The sequence below is a fragment of the Spermophilus citellus genome (genome assembly GCF_964194105.1).
Source record: "Spermophilus citellus genome assembly, chromosome: 10".
NCBI lineage: Eukaryota > Metazoa > Chordata > Mammalia > Rodentia > Sciuridae > Spermophilus > Spermophilus citellus.
Window position 1 is genome coordinate 124,014,917 of NC_138197.1, and position 18,909 is coordinate 124,033,825.

General features: G+C 47.9%; 1 protein-coding gene across 6 annotated transcripts in view; it reads right to left on the reverse strand.

Annotated features, from left to right (window-relative positions):
- LARGE1 (LARGE xylosyl- and glucuronyltransferase 1) overlaps window positions 1-18,909 on the reverse strand; it is a 490,254-nt gene that overhangs the window by 237,904 nt on the left and 233,441 nt on the right. For all 6 annotated transcript variants that reach the window (XM_081309721.1, XM_081309722.1, XM_081309720.1 and 3 more), the window contains one exon: window positions 10,781-10,863. In XM_081309721.1, coding sequence (XP_081165847.1) covers window positions 10,781-10,863 — 83 coding nt within the window. The remainder of the gene's footprint in view (window positions 1-10,780; window positions 10,864-18,909) is intronic.

The following is an 18,909-nucleotide window of genomic DNA, read 5'->3' on the forward strand; positions in this document are numbered from 1 at the left end:
ACAAAAATGGAACAGAAGAAGCCAAGGGCAAGAGAGCAGTTCCTGGGTTGGTGACTGAGCACAAGTTTAAGAAGGGGTTGGCAAGGCCAGTTGCCGCTCCTGTATAGATGAATCTATGCCTGAAAATGATTACTAACCAAGAACAAACTGCCACACCTGTATAAACTGCCTAAGAGTGACAAACTGAGTAGGTGAATTAAAGAGACAAGTGGCTCTGCAAACTGCCCCAAGGGAACCACTGCAGAATCCTGCAAATTCTCCCATTAAACCCTCTAAGGGAAGGGGAGCCCCATGAGAAGCTCCCCTTTCAGAAGCTGCCTTAGTGGTGATTGTGGCCCAAGAGAACATGAGTTTGCTCAGTGGCCAGTGAGCTACCCGAAGGCCAAGGCAAAGGCAGCCAGATAAAGCTACAGCCATGAGAGGTGGTCCATTTATCCCTCAGTGTTGGCACAACCACCTCCCAGTGTCGTACTAGCCACAGCAGTGCCTCACTCGCGGAGAGTGAATACGTGTAAGCCCACACGATTGTCCGCTAATTGAGCCATGAGGTGGCAATACTAAGTGGGCCAAGCTAGGTCTAGCTGCTCCACCGTCCATGCTCTCTGCTCATCTGCTGGTGTTCTTTCCTCTGCAGAGGAGACCCTCTCCCTACTGGAAGACCCTTGCCCATCCTTCAAAATTCTCCTTGTAAGAACTCTCCTCTGGGCCACCTTCTTGAAACCTTTCCTTACATCTTTCTCCTGCGAACTTGTCTGCATGGGGCCTTGGGATACACAATCTCCCAGTCTACCACAAGGCTCCTGAAGACAGGGCCATCTCTTCATCCCCATCCACAGTGACCAGGAAAGAGCCTGGCAAATTATTAGTCCACAATAAACATGTTCAACAGGAGGAAAAAACAGTGACCCTCCTGTGTCAGCGAAAACGCCATGCTAAAAGTTAAAACCAGTACACGATACCCTCCACACGACAGTTCAGAGTCTATGCCTGAAAATGATCACTAACCAAGAACAAACTGCAACCTGATCCAGAATTCCGGGGTTGGAACATTGGCTTCAGCACTGTCAAGTTACTTCACCTCTCTAGACCTCTCTATTTCCTCTTCAAAACAGAAATGATATTGGTGAGTAATATCACAGTGGGTAATTGGGAGGATAAAGTGAGATAATATGTATATAAAGTGCTCAGTAAAGTACCTGGTACATAATAAGATTCTAATAAATGCTATCACCAATATTACTTTACAAGATATTACTTTACAATATTACTTTACTACTCTTGAATCACCATTTCTAGTGCTGATTGGTGCATTTTTAATAAAATATTTTCAGTTGGTTCTCCTATACATAGACAAAAAAAAAAAAAAAACAAACCAATGGTGTGTGTGTATGTGGTGGGGTGTATAAATAAATGCTCAACAAATCACTATGAAGCCTTAACCACACACAAGATACGTTTGGGATACAGTTGGAACGAGCTAAGAGCGTGCGCTCTCTCTCTTCGGGAGCTAACAATCTGGTAGAGGGAACTACAAGATTTTTAGAACCTGTGCCATTCGGCTGGGCTGTCTCACAGAGCCACATAGCTTATGAACAGAATGCCTACATCCTCATAGGCCAACTTGTCAATAATGTGAAGGCACTCCTACAGTGGTGATCCACAACTTGAGCTGTACAGATCTCTGCAGGAAGCAGAGGACAAGAGACCACTTCTTTGTGGTGGAGAATGTCGAAAGCTTTCATGGACGATATGGCAATTAAACAGGAGCTCTGGGAGGGTGCAGAAGAAGGCTGGAGGAGGCATCCTGCAGTAGACAACAGAACAAGGGAAAGAGCAGGTGGGAAGGACAGAGCCTGCAGAGAAAAGGGGACAGTCCCGTCTGGCTGGATCAGACAGCGTACCCTGGACACCTCCTGTATGCCAGGAACAAGGAGGACAAAAAACGAAAGAGAGACAAAGACTTAAGGGTCGACAGGGCCTGAGGATGTGAATTCCCAAGAACTACAAACTTCAGACTATCCAACAGCAAAAGAACCAGACGAGGTCCAGAGGCTCAGCAGGCAGCTGATCAAAGCCATGGTCCTGGGAGGCGATGAGCTGGTTGCAGAGCCAAGGAGAAGGGAGCAGGCTCTCAAGGGGGACGCTGCCAACCATCCACGGGGCTTCCCGTCTGTGTTCCTCTGCACTGTGTAAAGTCTCTCTCAGGAGCAAGAGTAAATGGGAAAAGGAACGCTCCTCGCCTATAGGCCAGGCCTAGGTGTCTGTACCGTGAAAGGGGCTTGTGTTCTTGCCCAGTTTCCCTCAGTAGAAGGATAAGAAAGTGCTTATTTGGAGGACATATGGCCCCCACCCAGTGACACTGGCCCTGTCAGCTTCCTGGCATCAAAGGCTGGCCAGCCAGCAGCAGCTGTGTGTCACGCCCGTCAAGAGGAATACTCAGGGGGGTCTACTCATGTTCCACTTTGGGGGACATCAAGAGAACTGATAACCCATCTCCAAATGAGACTATGGTCCCTGTAAACAGCACTTCACGGTGGCCTTTCTAAGGTGCACCATGCCGCACGCAGTGAAAGTATCTGAAAACATTGTCTAGACTACATTTTGCAGAGCCCCTGGGTAAGCCAGAATGTCTCCCCTGAGCATGAACTTGCAAATCCTACTGCCAGCCAGCTGGCCCCACAGACCCATGGGATCCTTGGAATCAAGAAGGCCCCAATTACAATGCTGCAAACACACCAAGCTACTGATTATTTGTGGAGTGTTTGTGTATAACTTGCCTCTGCTCTAGAATTCAAACTCCAGGGGACAGAGACATGGTATGTCACTCATACTGTACCATAGCATTCCCCAGAACCAGCTGGCATATTGAGTGGGGACTCGAGTGTATTCTGAATGACTGCATCAATGAACAGCTCAGTTGATTCCCAAAACAGAAATCCCTTTGCCCTTCTTTGGTCCCTTACAAGTTCTTCCTCCAGCATTTCCTGCCAATCCAAAGTGCTTGATTCCCTCAGCCTCACCAGCTCAGTCAGATTAGTTGAATATCTGAGGCGCTTAGGACAGACACTGGCGGGTGGTAAGGACTTGTTTGGTAAACGTCATCATCATTCTCCCATCTCCCATCTGGCGCCACCTCATGAACACAGTCACTCTTATTCTCCCTCTCTTCTCCCTTCAACCCATCTTCCATCTCATAAGTACAGTCTCCAAAATGATCACAGAACCTTTGGCCATCGTTCAAGGCACAGGGTCTGGCCTCCTGCAAGGAGCTGACCTTCGAGGATCTCACCCTCTCTGCCTCTCAAAGTTCATGTCTTCCCTCTTCTTCCTCCAAGCCCACACTCCAGCCATGTGTGTATACAGTTCTGCATGTGACCAGCTCCTGCTCCTCCTGCAGAACAAATGCCAAGGGGACCTCCTCGGGGAGGCTTTCCAGAGCTACCCCACCCAAGGTACCCCATCCCTCACCACTATCCTTGCCAAGGCCCTGTTTGGTTTCTTCCTAGCACTTGTCAATGCTGTGGATCTCCAAACTCAGCTTAGGTCTACCTCCTCCACTCCTCTAGACTGTGATCTGCCAGCGTGGAGCGTCTCCAGTTTGATGCAGTATTTATTCTCTTGATCACTCTCTCTCCCCAGTGCTTACAAAGTGCCTGACCATGGTGCAGTTCCAGGCTGAGCCATGTTTTCCTGCAGTAAGTGAGGTGGCCAGGTGGGAGGCCCAGGAGGAGTCCAGGCTGGTCCCTTTGCTGGGAAGTATGGGAGGCTAAGTCCAATTCACGGGGACATGCGAGACAGACGATTCACATTTGAAAGGGCAGCTCATAACTTCTGACTAACAGCAGTCAAGAAGATTACTTCATTCTCCGTTTGTGTGATTTCTGAGTCTTATTTCATGTTCAGTTCATAATTCAGGAGGGTTGATTCCCCAGCCCTGTGATGGCAGAGGCCTGCACGTTCCAACATCAGCTACAGGCTGTGAACCTAGAGCCTATTCTCTCGTTCAAAGAATGATTAGCACCAGTTACACAAGTATTAAGGACATATTTACTCCAAAGTGAATTTTACCAACTGAAGTTAATAGAAGCTCCTTCCAAAGGAATGATTTTCTCAATAAATGATTCAGGGCTATGGAGCTTTATACCTGTGAAACACCTAAATAGTCTTTTACGCCAGTCACTAATCGTACATGCATTTGGGGGAGCACTGCTTTAGATCCATAACAAGAGGTGTCTGGGGACAGGTGGCCCCACCTCGCTGGCCTGGCTTACAGCATCCCAGAGGCAGCTACAGACATCAGCTGTTCTCCTCCAACAGTCCTCGAGGTGTAGAGGGAAGTAAGCACAGTGCCTTCAGTGGGGCCTGCAACTTCTCTCCTAATGAGCAGCGCTCCTGCTTCCTCTGTTTCCTAAGAGGCTCCCCTGTTCCAGGTCTGGATGCAACAGACACAAGGTGACAAAGGAGCCAAGGTGACGTTTTTCTCCTGCTTTCCCTTTCTTATGCTGTGGGGAATGAACTGCAGCCCCCGCCAGGCCATCTGGGGTCTGTTGATATTAACATACACAAGAAGGCCTTAGGAGGTGAGATCATCTCTAATTATTAAGTTACGATGCAATGGCAATTTTAGGAGAAGAAAGAGCCTGTGACAGCACTGCGAATGCTCAGTGAATCTGTGACACTTAGGAGATTTAATAGAACTCATTTCAGAAAATCACCGCAGCTGGGATGAGGGTTTTCAGCGTGAGTCCTTGGTCTGAGGGAGGTCAAGTGGCCGTGATGATAAGGGAAGATTCAAGGACAAGTCAGTAATGCTCTCCACGGGAGAAGAACAGAGGAGCTTTCTAGAAAAATCAAAAGGCCTAGTGATGCAGCAACAGCATGGAGGTGGGACTTAGCACAGCTACAGGGGGATCTTTGGATCAGCACCTGGGAGGGAACAAGCATCTTCACATCTCAGGCCCTTGGTTTCCCACCCATTTGCTGGACTAGCAGCATCCACTGAATCAGACTGAGAAGTTCAAATGCAATAGCCCACGTGGAGCTCGGCAGCTCACCTGTCAGGTGAGTTCTCTTTGGACTCACATTTGCAGCATGGCCAAAGAGCACAGAGCTCCTCTTTGGTCACAGATGCTCCTCACCCATGCTATCGTCTTCAGTCTGTCCAGATGCCAGAAGCCCAGCCTTTAAAAGCTCTATGCATCTACACTCAGCATCTCAAAAACACAAGTCTGAGAAGGAGAAAGATAATTATGAAGATCACAATAATGAGCAGGATGTCTGTACTACCACCCAAATTGATGACTAAAACTAGAAACAAAAATAAAGATACTAAAGATAGTATCTTTGCTCTGGTAAAGAGCTCAGACTCGGAAGCTATATTGAGGGGGCTCTAAGCTGGCCTGGACCACCTTCTTGGAGTCACCGTAGGTCATGACCTCACATTCTTGGTCCTGAGTTTCACTGTCTGGAAAATGACATAATGAAAGTGCCCCTGCAAGGAGGCATAGGGGATTCAGCACTTAGAACAGAACCTGATGCAGAGGGAGCTCTCTGGCAGGTGGGGAATGAGCCAAAGCGCAGTGACTTGCCTAGGTCACCAGCTCCTGCCAGGAGGAAACTAGCACCTCAGTGGGCTTCCTGTTCACAGTCAAGTCTCACGCCCTCCTTGACAACCTGAAAGATGCTTCTGCAGGAGTGTCCTGGAATCAACAATGAGACAATCACAGGCACACGCTGGCCACAGACACGCTTTTACCCTCCCCGCTCTCCAGGGGTATCAGGGAAGTTTTTAAAAATAGTAAGAAGAAAAACTGCTTGATATGCAAAGTAAGGGAAATCACTATTTTCTCCCTGCCAACAGGAATGCAGACTGAGAGAGCCAGTAGATCATCCTGGCAAAAAAACATTAAAATTTTACAAGCCATCCACCCTCTTGCCCAGGAGGTAAACGCTTAGTTACTAAATAAATATTTATTTTCTCTGCCTGCTAAGTGCTGGGTTTTCTTCAAGAGCAGCAATATTTCCCAGTTGATTTACCATTGGGATTGGTGTTCCTGGCATTCTCCAAACTTTTCACTGAATATTCTTCTGCGGAGGTGACATGGGTGTGTATTATGCTATTTTCTACTAATACTAAAACGTCATCACATACACCTTGTATCTTTTTTTCTCATCCACCTTTTTTTTTTTTAATCAAATAAAGGCTGCGTAATGACGGGACCCAAAAATATATGAAACGGAGAAAATATAAACAAAGTTCACCAAACACAATTTGCAAAAGTGACATTTTCATATATTTTCTGCTATTTTCTCATCCCTGTATTTTGACCCTGTACGTGTGTGCATGCCTGTCTGGACACTGGAGTTCAGGTGACACATTCTATTTTCAATTTTACTTTTGCTCATTTTAGATCATCTGCATTGCTCTGTGTGATGACATATTTTCTAAAGCTGAGTGCACGGTTTATTATAAGAAGATATTCAATTATTCTTATTGTTTTAAAATAGATTCAATATTTTTGAAAAGGTTTTTCTCTAGCTTGGGTCATCCTAAGAGGACAAGGCCAAGGCCTTTGGCATATATAATGAAATTTGTTTCCAAAACTTTACAGCAACAAATTTTCTCCACGAGTATTGGTGGACAAGAGTGCTCACGTAACTCTCTTACCACCTTTTAAAATATAGGATGCTCACTGTCACCACTGCAGAAGGAAAATTGACATAACAAAGCCACACTTAAGTGAAAATTTGCTGAAAATCCTGCACGGAAAATAAATATAATGACTGTAATTAACAGTGAAAGCCCAAAGAAGCACTGTGTGTCACTATTATTATATTATTAACATTAGGAAGGCTCTTCATTTGTCAATATATTTCATAATCATGTCTTAGTAAATCTCCAAACGTGTTTGGGAGGCAATGAAGCTATTTATAGCTGGACTTTCTGAGCTGAAAGTCTGTTCAATGTCCTTTTGTCTTGATATCCCCACTCATTATCACCAGCACTTCAGTTCACACAATCCTTCTTATTCCTAGGATTTCAGAGACTGGGGTGGGCTTCAGTGGTATTTGGTCCAGGAAGATCAAGCAGCCATTCACAGAGTGGCAGAATATTCATTACAAACATTAAACTGCCTGTATTCCCCAAACCCCGGGCCCACATGGAAGGGAGTCCTGCCGGCAGCTGCTGACAATAAAACTGCTATTTTTAATTTTAACCTCTTTGTGCTGCATGGTGACTGTAGGAGTGAAAGTTTATACTCAACAGGGTTTTCACAATTTCAACAACTACTAGATGATGTGATCTGTAGCAAAAGCAACAGGAATAAAATTTATACTCGACAATAACCTAGGAAGATCCTGTGACCTTAAAATTAGTCATAATTGAGAAATAGCATAATTGAATATCTATAATCATGCAAATACCTTTTTTCAGAACAGTGGGCTCTTTCTATCAGGGAGACAGGCAACAAACACCAGCAGAGACTCACTCATCTCATCTGACTTGGCTCAGCTAACACGGCCCCTGGTTTCAAGCAGCAGGCAAAGGCTGCAGAACCACAGGCGGCTCGGACATGGCACAGCAGCCTGGGCTGTGTGGGATGCACATCCTCCCTGGAACCAGAAGACCACTGGGTTGAGCCCATTGGCCATTCCTTCCCTGACAGTCCTCTTTCTTCCTCCAGTGGGCAACTGAAATCATAGTCCCAAGTAGACAGAGGAGGAAGAAGAGGTGGGAGACCCCTTCTCTAACTGACACTATTATGTAGGTTTCCTGCTCCCTTCTTCCACCGGGTCCCCACTGCAACAGGACAGCCAAGTTGATGTTTGGCTAACCTGCAGCTAAATACAGCCACCTGTGTGTGTGTGGGGGGAGGGGGCGGTTCAAAAGAAACACCAAGGTGAGTGTAGGAAGAGGTACATGATGTAAACCAAGAAAGCTGGAGTGAACGGCTTTGGAGCAAAAGCTAAGTGATATAGGAACTTAAGAGTTTAAGTGACCCGCTGAAAGTCACTCAGCTGTGTGGTGGCAATTCTGAATAAAGTCGGAAACTGAACTAAGTCTAGGCTGGGCCTGTCAGCTGGTTGATTGAATGAATGTATCTCCAGGTTCTTCACTACCCGAGGCCCCAGAGTCACTTGGTAAACAAGTGCACATTCATCAAGCATCAAGATATTTGCTAAGACATACATTTGCTAAGATAACAGAGGATACAGAAAAATAAGGTATAGTGAAGCCTACATTCTGCCACAGAAAACACACTTTGGATGGATACACAGAGAACAAGGTAGGAAATACGACAGAAAGATGCACAGGGTACTGCCATCTGGTGGAAGAGAGGCCAACGCCCCAGGTGAGGGGCACAGAAGGGCTCTCTGTTAAAGGGATACCTGTGAAGACTTCCATGGTAAGAGGTTATTATGATTTGTATCTGGAACGTCACCAAAGGCTCATGTGTTGGAGGCTTGGTCACCAATGCAGCCATGTGCAGAGGCGGGGCTGTGAGGAAGTGATTGGATCATAAGGCTCTCATCTCCTCTGTGGATTAATCCATTGATGCATTAGTAATTTGATGCCATCAATGGAAGGTGGAAGAAACTGTAGGAGGTGGGGTCCAGTTGGGGGAAGAAGACCCCTGGGGATGTCCCCTAAAGGGTACATCCTGGGGCTGGGGTTGTGGCTCAGCAGGAGAGCTCTTGCCTTGCAATTTGAGGTACTGGGTTCGACCATCAGCACCACATAAAAATAAATAAACAAAATAAAGGTGTCATGTCCACCTACAAGTAAAAAAATAAAAAATAAGAAGAAGAGAAGGTAGATCCTACCTCTTCCTCTCTCTCAGTCTGTCCCCTCTGCTTCTGTCACTTTCTTTCTTGGCCCCAGGTGCCGGTGAACAATGTCACTTCACTATGCCCTTCCACCATGATGCTCTGCCTCACCAAAAGCCCCCCCCCCCCAAATGAAGCCAGCCAACAATGGACTGAAACCTCTGAAACTGTGAGCCAAAATCAGTCTCTCTTTCTCTAAGGCGTTGATCTCAGGTATTTTGTCACAGCAACACAAAACGAGCAGTGGGGGGAGCTGCCACTGTGGGTGTGGCAGAAGAAGAAGAGGGACGAAGTGTTGAGATGGCCTGCCAGGAAGAGATCAGCCAGTGGAACCTCTGGAGAGGCCAGGGAGCTACAAGCAGCTCAGAGTTGCAGGGCATGAAGCCAAAGCAAGGAGAGGAGGGACAGGGATATGGAGAATGGCCTCAGAGCCCCCCCCCCCCACTGTCATAATGTCACGGCAAAAGAGGTTCAATTCTTTCCCCTTGATAAGGAAAAGCAATTGAAAGATTTTAAGAGATCACAGCCGCCTGTCTGAAACAGCATTCTGGTGTCAGAAGAGGTGGGTCTGAAGGGCAGGAAGACATCTGCGAGTCAGAGAACAGGTAGACCTAGGTTGTGACAGCCACAGTGGGATGCAGAGGAAGGGGTGGACCTGAGGGACATCTACGGAGAGCCGCAAGGCATGATGACAGACAGCCTGGTGGGGGGACTGAGGGAGAAGGTGGAACCCCAGGGTCTCACAGGGTTGGCATGTCTTGGTATCACCCATCCCTAGTTGGGCCACATGTTGGGCCACATGTTGTGATTCAGGCGTAAAGCTTTACCCTGAACTCTGAGAGCTTCTCAAGACTCTGCTTCTGACGAGAACCTTCTGGAGCCTGCCTTGGTCATCTGATATGCCCTGCACTATTTATTGTGGATAAGCTTCCTCTGAACTCTTGGTAAGAAGTCAGCACAGAGCCGAGGACACCAGCTGGAAATGCAGACATGATTCTGGATGTGAGTATGTCTAGATGTCAACCAAATGGTGAGAGGACAGAAGAAACGTCCCATGAGAAAGCAAGTAAATGGTGAAAGTTTAACTTAGGGAAGACTCTCTCGAGAGGCACCTCTGCTTTCAGGTGGATGAGAAACCAATTCTCAAACTGGTTCCATAACTGAGTCCACCAGGGCCAACGAATATCAGCTATGGGCACGTGTAGATTTCAGTTTAATATAAAGCAGGACTTCTCAACAGTCACAAAAACCCAGAGATGGGCCAGAGAAAGTAATGTGTATTAGTTTAGGAGGGCTGCCATAACAAAATGCCCCAAATAGCTGGCTGAAATGACAGACGGTCATTTTTCTGCAGTTTTGCAGGTTAGAAATCGGAGATCTCTTCAGGCCACCCCTCCTGGTGTGCAGAGGGCTGTCTTCTCACTGTGTGTTCACATGGTCTCCCTCTCTAAGGGTCTATGTCCTGATCTCCTTTTTCATAAAAGACCTGTCATATTATATTAGGGCCCACCCAAATAGATCTATTTAATTTATACACCTCTTTTAAGTTCTTATCAGCAAACAGTGGAATTTTGATGTATCAGGTTTAGGGCTTTGAGATATGAATTTTGGGGAGACACAAGACATAATCTTCCAAGGCAGGTATATAAAAAGAGAAATCTGGTGAATGGCAGCAGGGGAAGCTGCCTACAGCTTAGGTACAACTGAAGCACCTAATCTGGGGTGACTTGGAAGGTCCCTCGACATCTGAGAGCTACAACTCTCACCATGGCAAGGCAGCACCTAACTGCTGCCAGGAAACATTATGACCACAGTAACCTTCCCAGGACTGGGGAGGAAAATTGTGTTTTCATGGCAGCAAGAAAGATGGGTGTAATGTCACTCTTATTTAACCCTCCCCCAGGCAGCCAGGGAGATGCCCCAGCCCTTAGAATGTAAAGGATGCTCCTACCTGTGAAAGAGGACGGACTTGACCAAGGTGACGACGTCCCGGCTGGCATTGTATCCGGCACAGACGATGGCGACGTGGATCGTCTGGGAGGAGGAGAAGAACACAGGATGAACACTGAGACAGGCAGGAGATGGCCTTCCCAGAGTTGCGGCCCCGCAAGGAAGCAAAAGCCCTTCTTTAAAGTTGGGATCATTAGACAACAAAGGGCACCATCTGCCTCTGCGAGAGGATCGCAAGACAGTTTTATTAAAGCCTTTTTAATCGGTTTATCGAGCTATCATCATTTGGAAGCCATTAAGACTCTTTTCAATTACATTTTGGGGACGAGAGAAATGGTGATTGGTTCAAATAGGCAAACACTGTGTCCCCTGCCCCCAAGCACAAAGACAAAGATGACTGGTAAAACAGAGGAGGAAGAAATACACCCTGAAAGGATGAATCAACCATCTGGGTCCAGAGGAGAGGCCATGGCTCACACAGTTTGTGAGTCTCTGAATCTCTCTTAGGTTAGAGTTAACGAAACAGTGACATCAGAGACAAAGAGGCCAAAATCTCCAGGTCCCCACTGGATGATCATTCAAAGAAAATCAAGACTGGAGGAATTGAAGAGAAACCTACAGTTCAGCAACTCTAAAATGATAGGAGCACAGGCTTCGGATGTACCATCTGCCCTGTCCTTGGACCCAGGGAATCCACCAGTGTCAGCTGACTGACCGCACGTAAGGGGCATAACCCAGGTCTTACAGGCGACTGCTTGGAGTGAGGGAAGAACAGGTGTCTAGAGCAGAACACCTTGCTCAGCACACTGAGCTCCAATCATACCAAAAACGCCCTCTTGAGTGCCCAGGTGGGGCACCTGGGTGCCTGGAGTGCTGAGATTGGATTATTAAGGCAAAGACTCTTCAGACGCTCAAAGCTTCCTGGCTGGACTGGGGACTTCCAGCCAGCTAGCCCTGCTGCCAGCAGCATTCCTGTTCGCCTCCTGCTTCTGACAATCATCCTTTTTGATGTGTGGCTTGGCTTGACAAAGCCCTGCTCTAGGGCAAGCTGCACAGGATGTCATCTGGCCTCCTGAAGAACAGACAGTGCATGCCTAGATTCTGTCCTGCCTGGGAAGCAGTCTTCCCTGTGGAGACTGCCACCCCAGTCATGCCCCCTCCTGCAGGACTGCAGAAGGACATTCCTTGAGCTCTCAGGAAATAGGCTGAGAGAATTGGAACTTGAACTCTGGAATGGAATCCCTAACCCTGCTGATACATCAGAAATAATAAAAAAGATTTTTAAATATATTCTGTGTCTTTAGTGCTACTTAATCCAACACCTGAGAGTCTGGATGTTCACATGGTGGACAGGAAGGCAGTGCCTCTCGGCAGGAGGCTGTCTCCTCCCTGGTCCTAGGTCTTGACATTCCAGGATGCCTTGAGACCTTCTAGGGTGTCAACAAGTGCTGGGGAGGGGCGTGGTCTCAGCCTCCCAAGTTTCCAGCCTCAGATTACAGGCCTGCACCACCATGTACTACTAGAATTTATTGGGTAGAGACCTCAGATTCGACTAAACATTCTTCAGTGCACAAAAATGCCCCCCAATAAAGATTTTTCCTCCCCAAAACATCAAGTTACCCCTTTTTTAGGAAGAAAGGGGGAGGAAAACAAGGGGTGGGGAGGAGTTCAGATCCTTCTAGAGTCTACTGCTGCCTTTGCTCAGTCTCATCATGCACATCTGAATTTCCCCACCTGTACAATGAAGGCATCATTACTTATCTCAGGATAATATCTCCAATAGACTCAGGATGAAGGATTGTAATGCAGATGCAACTGCCCCCATTTAAATCATGAAGGAAATGAATAGGAAGAAGCCTGCACCCCAGAGGCAGACCCAGGGAGGGGTTGAGGATCAGGAAAACATGCAGAATCAGGCTCTTCTGAATCACAAATATTTAAACACATTGCCTCCCAGATATCAAACTTTGTCTTGGCTTCAGGGTTCAGGGACTATTTCAAATGGGCCCATTAAATGTAAGCGCTAGTGTGCACATTCTCAAACATTTTGCATAATTTTCCAATCTCTTTAGTTTCATCCAGTACACCTGCCACTATGAATAAATTCATCATCTGGAGCTCTAGCAGCAGGGCCCTGCTACCTAGGAAAGGAGAAAATTACAGCATCATCAAATATACTCTTGGAAGGGTTTGGGGTGGCCTAAAATGTTGCAGGTGCCAAAGTGAACAATGAGAGAGGGTCAGGGTAGGGGCTGGAATGGCCGGAACAGGGATGAAGCTTCCTGTAGGCAGAATCATCATCATGTTAACATCAGGTTTTGCAGCTGTGAAGTCTAGGTTGTAAGTTTCTTGGTACAGTGGATGACAGATGATCCTAAGGACTATGACCTTCCATTCTTCCTCTAGAAGGGTGGGGTCTGAATGTCGCATTCTGTGATGGGGGCCCCCTCTGGCTCAGCCTTCCTCTCGGGCCTTGTGATGGTAGGTCTCAGGCTCACCACACTCATCTTTACTTCCCACAAAGTGTGGATGGAGGATGGGATGATGTTCTCATTTCCTCTCCTTCCTCTACCTCCCAGCTTATCCTGAACCCTCGGAGCCCAGTCTTAACAGGCTAAACTAACCAGGCTCCTTTTTGCTCTGTTTCTGGTTGAGTTTGGTCAATGAGAGGCACCCAGGGAGCCTGAAAAGTCAGATCTTCCCCAGTTCCCCTCAGGGTCCTTGGGAATTCCCAGTGCCATTACCCCTCCCACTTCTCCTTCAGCCCCTGGGGGTGTAGCAACACCTCCAGAAAGCATAACCTCCCTGGCAGGTTGCCCTTACTCTACCCACAGTTTTATCTTGCCCCTGAACCCTTTCGCCCCTGAGTGTGCAATCTGTGTCCTGCCAGTCCTGACCAATAGCAGGACCTCCCCAGCACAGTATCTACCCTTGAGGCTGGAAGGAAAGCAGAGGACTTTAAGGTGTTCAGGGATATTTGCTGATCTCTAAAGGGCGGGGTACTAGCGTAAAGCCGAGACTTATAAATTTTGTTCATAACTTTAAGGAGTTTCACGAAGTTCTCAGACTAACACACACAAAGCCTCTTTCCAAGGAAACCCTGAAGGTTTCTGCTCACGTCCTTTAGTTCACCACATGCTGCTCAGCACACCTTGAACCTCTGCAAGCTGCACCTGAAGACACAGGTGAGGTGCAGTCAGAGCTGTGAACCAGGTTTCATTGCTGACACCTGGAGTCAAGTGAAGACCTTCATTTTAGAACCTGCAGGAGGAATTCAAGACATGGATGTTTTTGGGGTCTCTAATGTGCCAGCAGGGTGCTGGGCTCAGAGCATATAAAGGTAAACTCGGCCCCATCCTCCGGAAATTCAGACCAACGCCAGCATTAGCAGCACCCCCGGGCTCTGGCTCCCCTCCAGGCACTGGGCCTAGGGCACACTTCCCCTAAGCATCTCCAATCAGGGAGGCTGCAGCAAAGCCAGGGAAACCTTCTTGAATGTGGCATCAGAGGGGCTATGAAAGGAGACTATGCAGATCGTGAACCACAGCTGGCGACTCCTAGGGGATGATGAAGGAGGGAACCCACAGGGGCATTCAGCTCCCTAGGCTTGGGTAAGAGATAATGGCTAGGATCACGTTCTTTAGATTATTTGAGTAGACTAGTCTAGGCACTGGTCCCGTAAACCATGAGCGCTCACTCTGACATGACCCCCCACGTGCTCCCGTACTCATCTGCAAGATGGAGACAAAGAGCCGCCCCCAGCTATGGTGAGGACTAGGTGGGGGAGTGGAAGAAGGCTGCCCAGAGAAAGCAGGCTCTCTGCCCTTGACTGAAAGAATAAACCCAACAAGAAGCACACAGCATCCTCCTATTTAACTTCCTCATCTGAAAACCGGGGGGCATGATACTTGAGGTGGAGGGGTGAGGGGACCCAGGGACATGATTTGAATCTGGAATGTCCTGCAAAGGCTCATGTGTTGAAGGCTTGGTCTCCAATGCAGCAGTGTCCAGAGGTGGGGGCTTTGGAAGGTGACTGGATCCCGAGGGCTCCAACCTCACCTATGGATTCAAAACTTAAGGAGCAACAGGTGGTGGTGGAATCTCAGGAGGTGCGTTAGGACTGGAGGATGGAGGCACTAGGTCACTGGGGATGTGCCCTTGGAGGGTATATTTTATCCCTGGCCACTTCCCCTCTCTTTTATTTTTGCTTTCTAGCCTCCATGAGGTAAGCAGCTGTGCTCTGCCACACTCTCACCATGATGTTCTGCCTCAGCACAGGCCCAAAGCAGTGGGGCCAATGACCATGGACTGCAACTTCTACAACCATGAGCCAACATGAAACTTTGTTCCTTAGAAGTTGATTATTTCAGGCATTTTGTTACAATGACAGAAAGCTGACTAATTTACCCAGTAAATGGCTCTTACGTCCCCCATGCACAAGAGGGCTTGTCAAGAGAGCATCTGGCCCCTTTCCCACTTCTGATTCAGGAGGATTAGGTGGAGGCTGAGAACAATTCTGTATCCACAGGCCACTGCTGCTGCTGGCCCAGTGACCATACCTGGGAAGTCACTGCTCCATCTGAAGCCCTCTGAAGAGCATCTGCAGTGAAAACTCACCAGAGGCCACTGGGATTATTTTGACAGTGTGAGAAGTGGTCAAGGGATCCAAGAGATCGATTCCCAATTCCTTTCAACTAGGAAGAACCATTTCCCCCGACTCCTATCAGCCAAGTAAAGGCAGTTCATTCAGCTGCCACCTTATGCCCCTAGGCCTTTGGACACCAGGGAACAGTTTTCTGGACCTCCAAGATGCTCTGAATTCAAGATGCAGAAAGTGCAGGTAGCAGGTGAGTAATAAGACCGAGGTGACATGGCTCAGCTAGTCAGTGGCAGAGACAGGGGCCGAACTCACAAACCTGCAGTGAATCACAGCACCCTGCCGTAATGAAACACACACAGTGACTATCAAGACAGAAAACCCCTACTGCTAACGTGCCATCTAAAATCCCCCACAAGCCTCTTGGCCACCTCTACTCTCTGGGAAACCACTGATCTGTTTATTTTTCTAAATACTAAACCACAGATTCGAAAGACAAGGTCATTTCAAGCCTGAGAAAGCAGAAGTAGACGTATTCTGACTTTGGAAGCCAAGTTTTCAGGGGCTTGGCAAGAGGGACAAGTGGAGTCACTGGTTTATAGGGCACAGTGGACAACAGGAAGTCCCAAGGCCTGGTGAATGGGGGAGGGGAGGAAGAAGGAGGCATCCACCTTCCACATAGTCTGCTTTATTCCTGACCTCGCCACAGCCCTGGGCTGCCTTAGGACTGATGTTCCTGGTATAAGGAAAAGAGCAACCCCAGAAATCAGAAGCCCAGTGAGTGACAAGAGGTGGCTCAACAGGAGCCCGTGCAGGGCAGGCAGGTTGCCTGACACTGATCTATCCTGGTGAGTGTGGCTTCTAAATGACAGGACTGATCCCAAATGTCCACACACATTATCCAGACCCTCAACCACTCAACAAATGCTGAGTGCCTACTATGTGCCAGACTCAATTGTGGGGCTGAGGATACCGCCATGAGCACGGCCAATGCAAGCCCACAGTGGGTGCAGCTTAAATAATGAGACAAGCAAATGTGCAGGGAGGCTGCCACCTCCTGTGTCCTGCTACCGAAGATTCACCCCACAACCCGACACTGTGTCTGGACTGAACAGGGAGATGTTTTTTCCTTATCATTATTCCCTAAGCAAGACAATATAACCAGTGTGGTAAGCAGTGTATGTGACCTTGACATGGTCTAAAGTGTCAAGACGATGTGTGCAGGCCATGCACAAGAAGTGCACCTTCACACACAGGACTAGAGTGGCTGCAGATGTGGGCACCTGAGGAGGTCAGTTCCTGGTGGATGTGGAGGGAGGCCTCTATATGGTAAATATGAACCACTAGATACTGTCCAGGAAGACAATTAGGCAGGGAAACTGCTGTGAGGGGGTAGGTTAGTGTGTTAAAACCAGATAGTCTGGTAAACTGTCTCCTAAGAGGTGGCCCTGGAGCACACACCTAAAAGCCTCTTGGCCACACACCCACAAGCCTCTTGGCCACCTCTGAACCTCTGAAGTCCAGACAAGAGCATTCTAGAGAGAGGAGAGAAGCCTCGGGATGGGGGAGCTGGAGGAAGAGGGAAAACAGGCATCTAGCCAACAGCTGGGAGAGAGGCCAGCAGGGGACCCAGGGCAGGCCCTCTGGGGGTCCTGGGCATCTGTAAAGAAATGGCTTTTCCTGGGAGACATGGCCAGGTGATTACTGGTTCAAAGTCCTTAGTGAGCCATTCGCACAGTAAGCTCCTCCCAATGAGGAAGCAGAATGTGGCCTGTACCGCAGAGAGGACGCACTGCTGGTCCAGCTGCCACGGAAAGCCCAAAAGTGACTCCTTAAAAAATTAAAAACGGAACCACCACGTGAAGCAACAATTGCAAAATAGAGGAGCATGGACCGTCACAACAGGGGCACACCTGTGTTCACAGTCTCGTGATTCATTACGGCTAAGAGGTGGGAACAGGGCATGTGTCCACCCAGGGACGGATGGCTAAACAAAATGTGGCATATGCACACAATGGGATGTTACTCAGCCTCAAAAAGGAAGAAAATCCTAACAGTGCGACATGCAGATGAGCCGCAGATGAGCCTTGAGGACACCACAAAGTGTAATGAGCCACTCAGGGAAGACAAATGCTTCCATCAGCCATCAAAAGTAGTCAGATACATCAGGACAGAAAGCAGAATGCTGGTGGCTAGGGGCTGGGGGAGCGGAAAATGAGTGTCCCTGTCCCATCATTTGATGAGTACAGAATCACAATTTTGCAAGATATAAAAGTTCTGGAGATCCAGGACATTGCCACCTGAATACACTAAACACTACCAAATGTGTACTTAAAAATGGGTAAGATGGCAAATTTCATGCCATGTGCGTTTCTATAAACCACAACTGAACATTACCATAAACAGACTTAAAGCCTGTAGCTGTTTTATTTTTGTAGTACTGGGGGTTGAACCCAGGGCCGACCGTGGGCATGTTAGGCACATGTCGACTAGGGAGCCATGTCCCCAGCCCTAAGACTCAGCCTCGTTATCAGCACTCTCTAGCTACATGGCCTGGCTGAGCCTGAGCTTCCCTGTCTGTAAAAATAGGCTCATGTATGTCAGTGTAAAGCCCGATCTGGAACACCTGAGGCTTCCCCTCACTGACCCAACTCTGCCTCTGAAAGGGTAAAGTTTCTAAGCTGCAAAGCCTGAGTTAAAATGTAAAGGACTAGGTATTGTAAAGTTTCTGAACTGCACACAGAACCTGAAATTCCTGAGGCAGTTAAGACAATGCCCGGTACTGACCATTTAGTTGTTAAATAACCTGGACCCTGTGCAGTTTGGCACATAGGCATTCAGGGCCCAAACCAATCAGTTTGAATGTATCCTCTCCTTAGGATTGACCTATCACTCCCGCCCGACCTGTTCCTGCCAATGAATGTACTAATCATGTTTGGGAATTGTTGTTTGATTTTCCCGTGGTATATGATGATTTGCTCTGATGTATGTAAAGTCCCTGCCCTCCCTAAAAAAGTGTACTTAAGCACTGCTCAACCCCTGCTCGGGGCTCTTGGCCGCTCTCCTGTCTTGAGTGAGCCTGGAGCCCCAGTGCGCTAGAGTGGATCCTCAATAAACCCCCCTTTTGCTGTTGCATGAGTGGGTCTCTTGGTGGTCTCTTCCTCCGACGTTCGCCGGACCCTTACACCTCGTGTTTCAAGACATAACTCTACTCCTGGGCCTCAGTCTCCCCTTGTGTATTAAGCGGCTAGTGAAGGTGTCACTCATATTCAGATTGCCTAAAATGATTCAAAAGAGCTTAGAGCTTGGCATTTGCTAACTACTGTATACACATCAGCAATCACCATTATTAATAACCGTATTGATTGTCACCATGAAGAGAGCTGACCATACGCACCATGGTCTGGTCAAGGTTGGCCCTTCAATGTCCTCACTGGAAAGTATCACATTTAACTCCCCACTCCACCTCAGGGTCAGGCTAGGACAGTATTCCTCACATCCCGAAGGGAGAGTTTTCAGAGGGAGATTTCTCA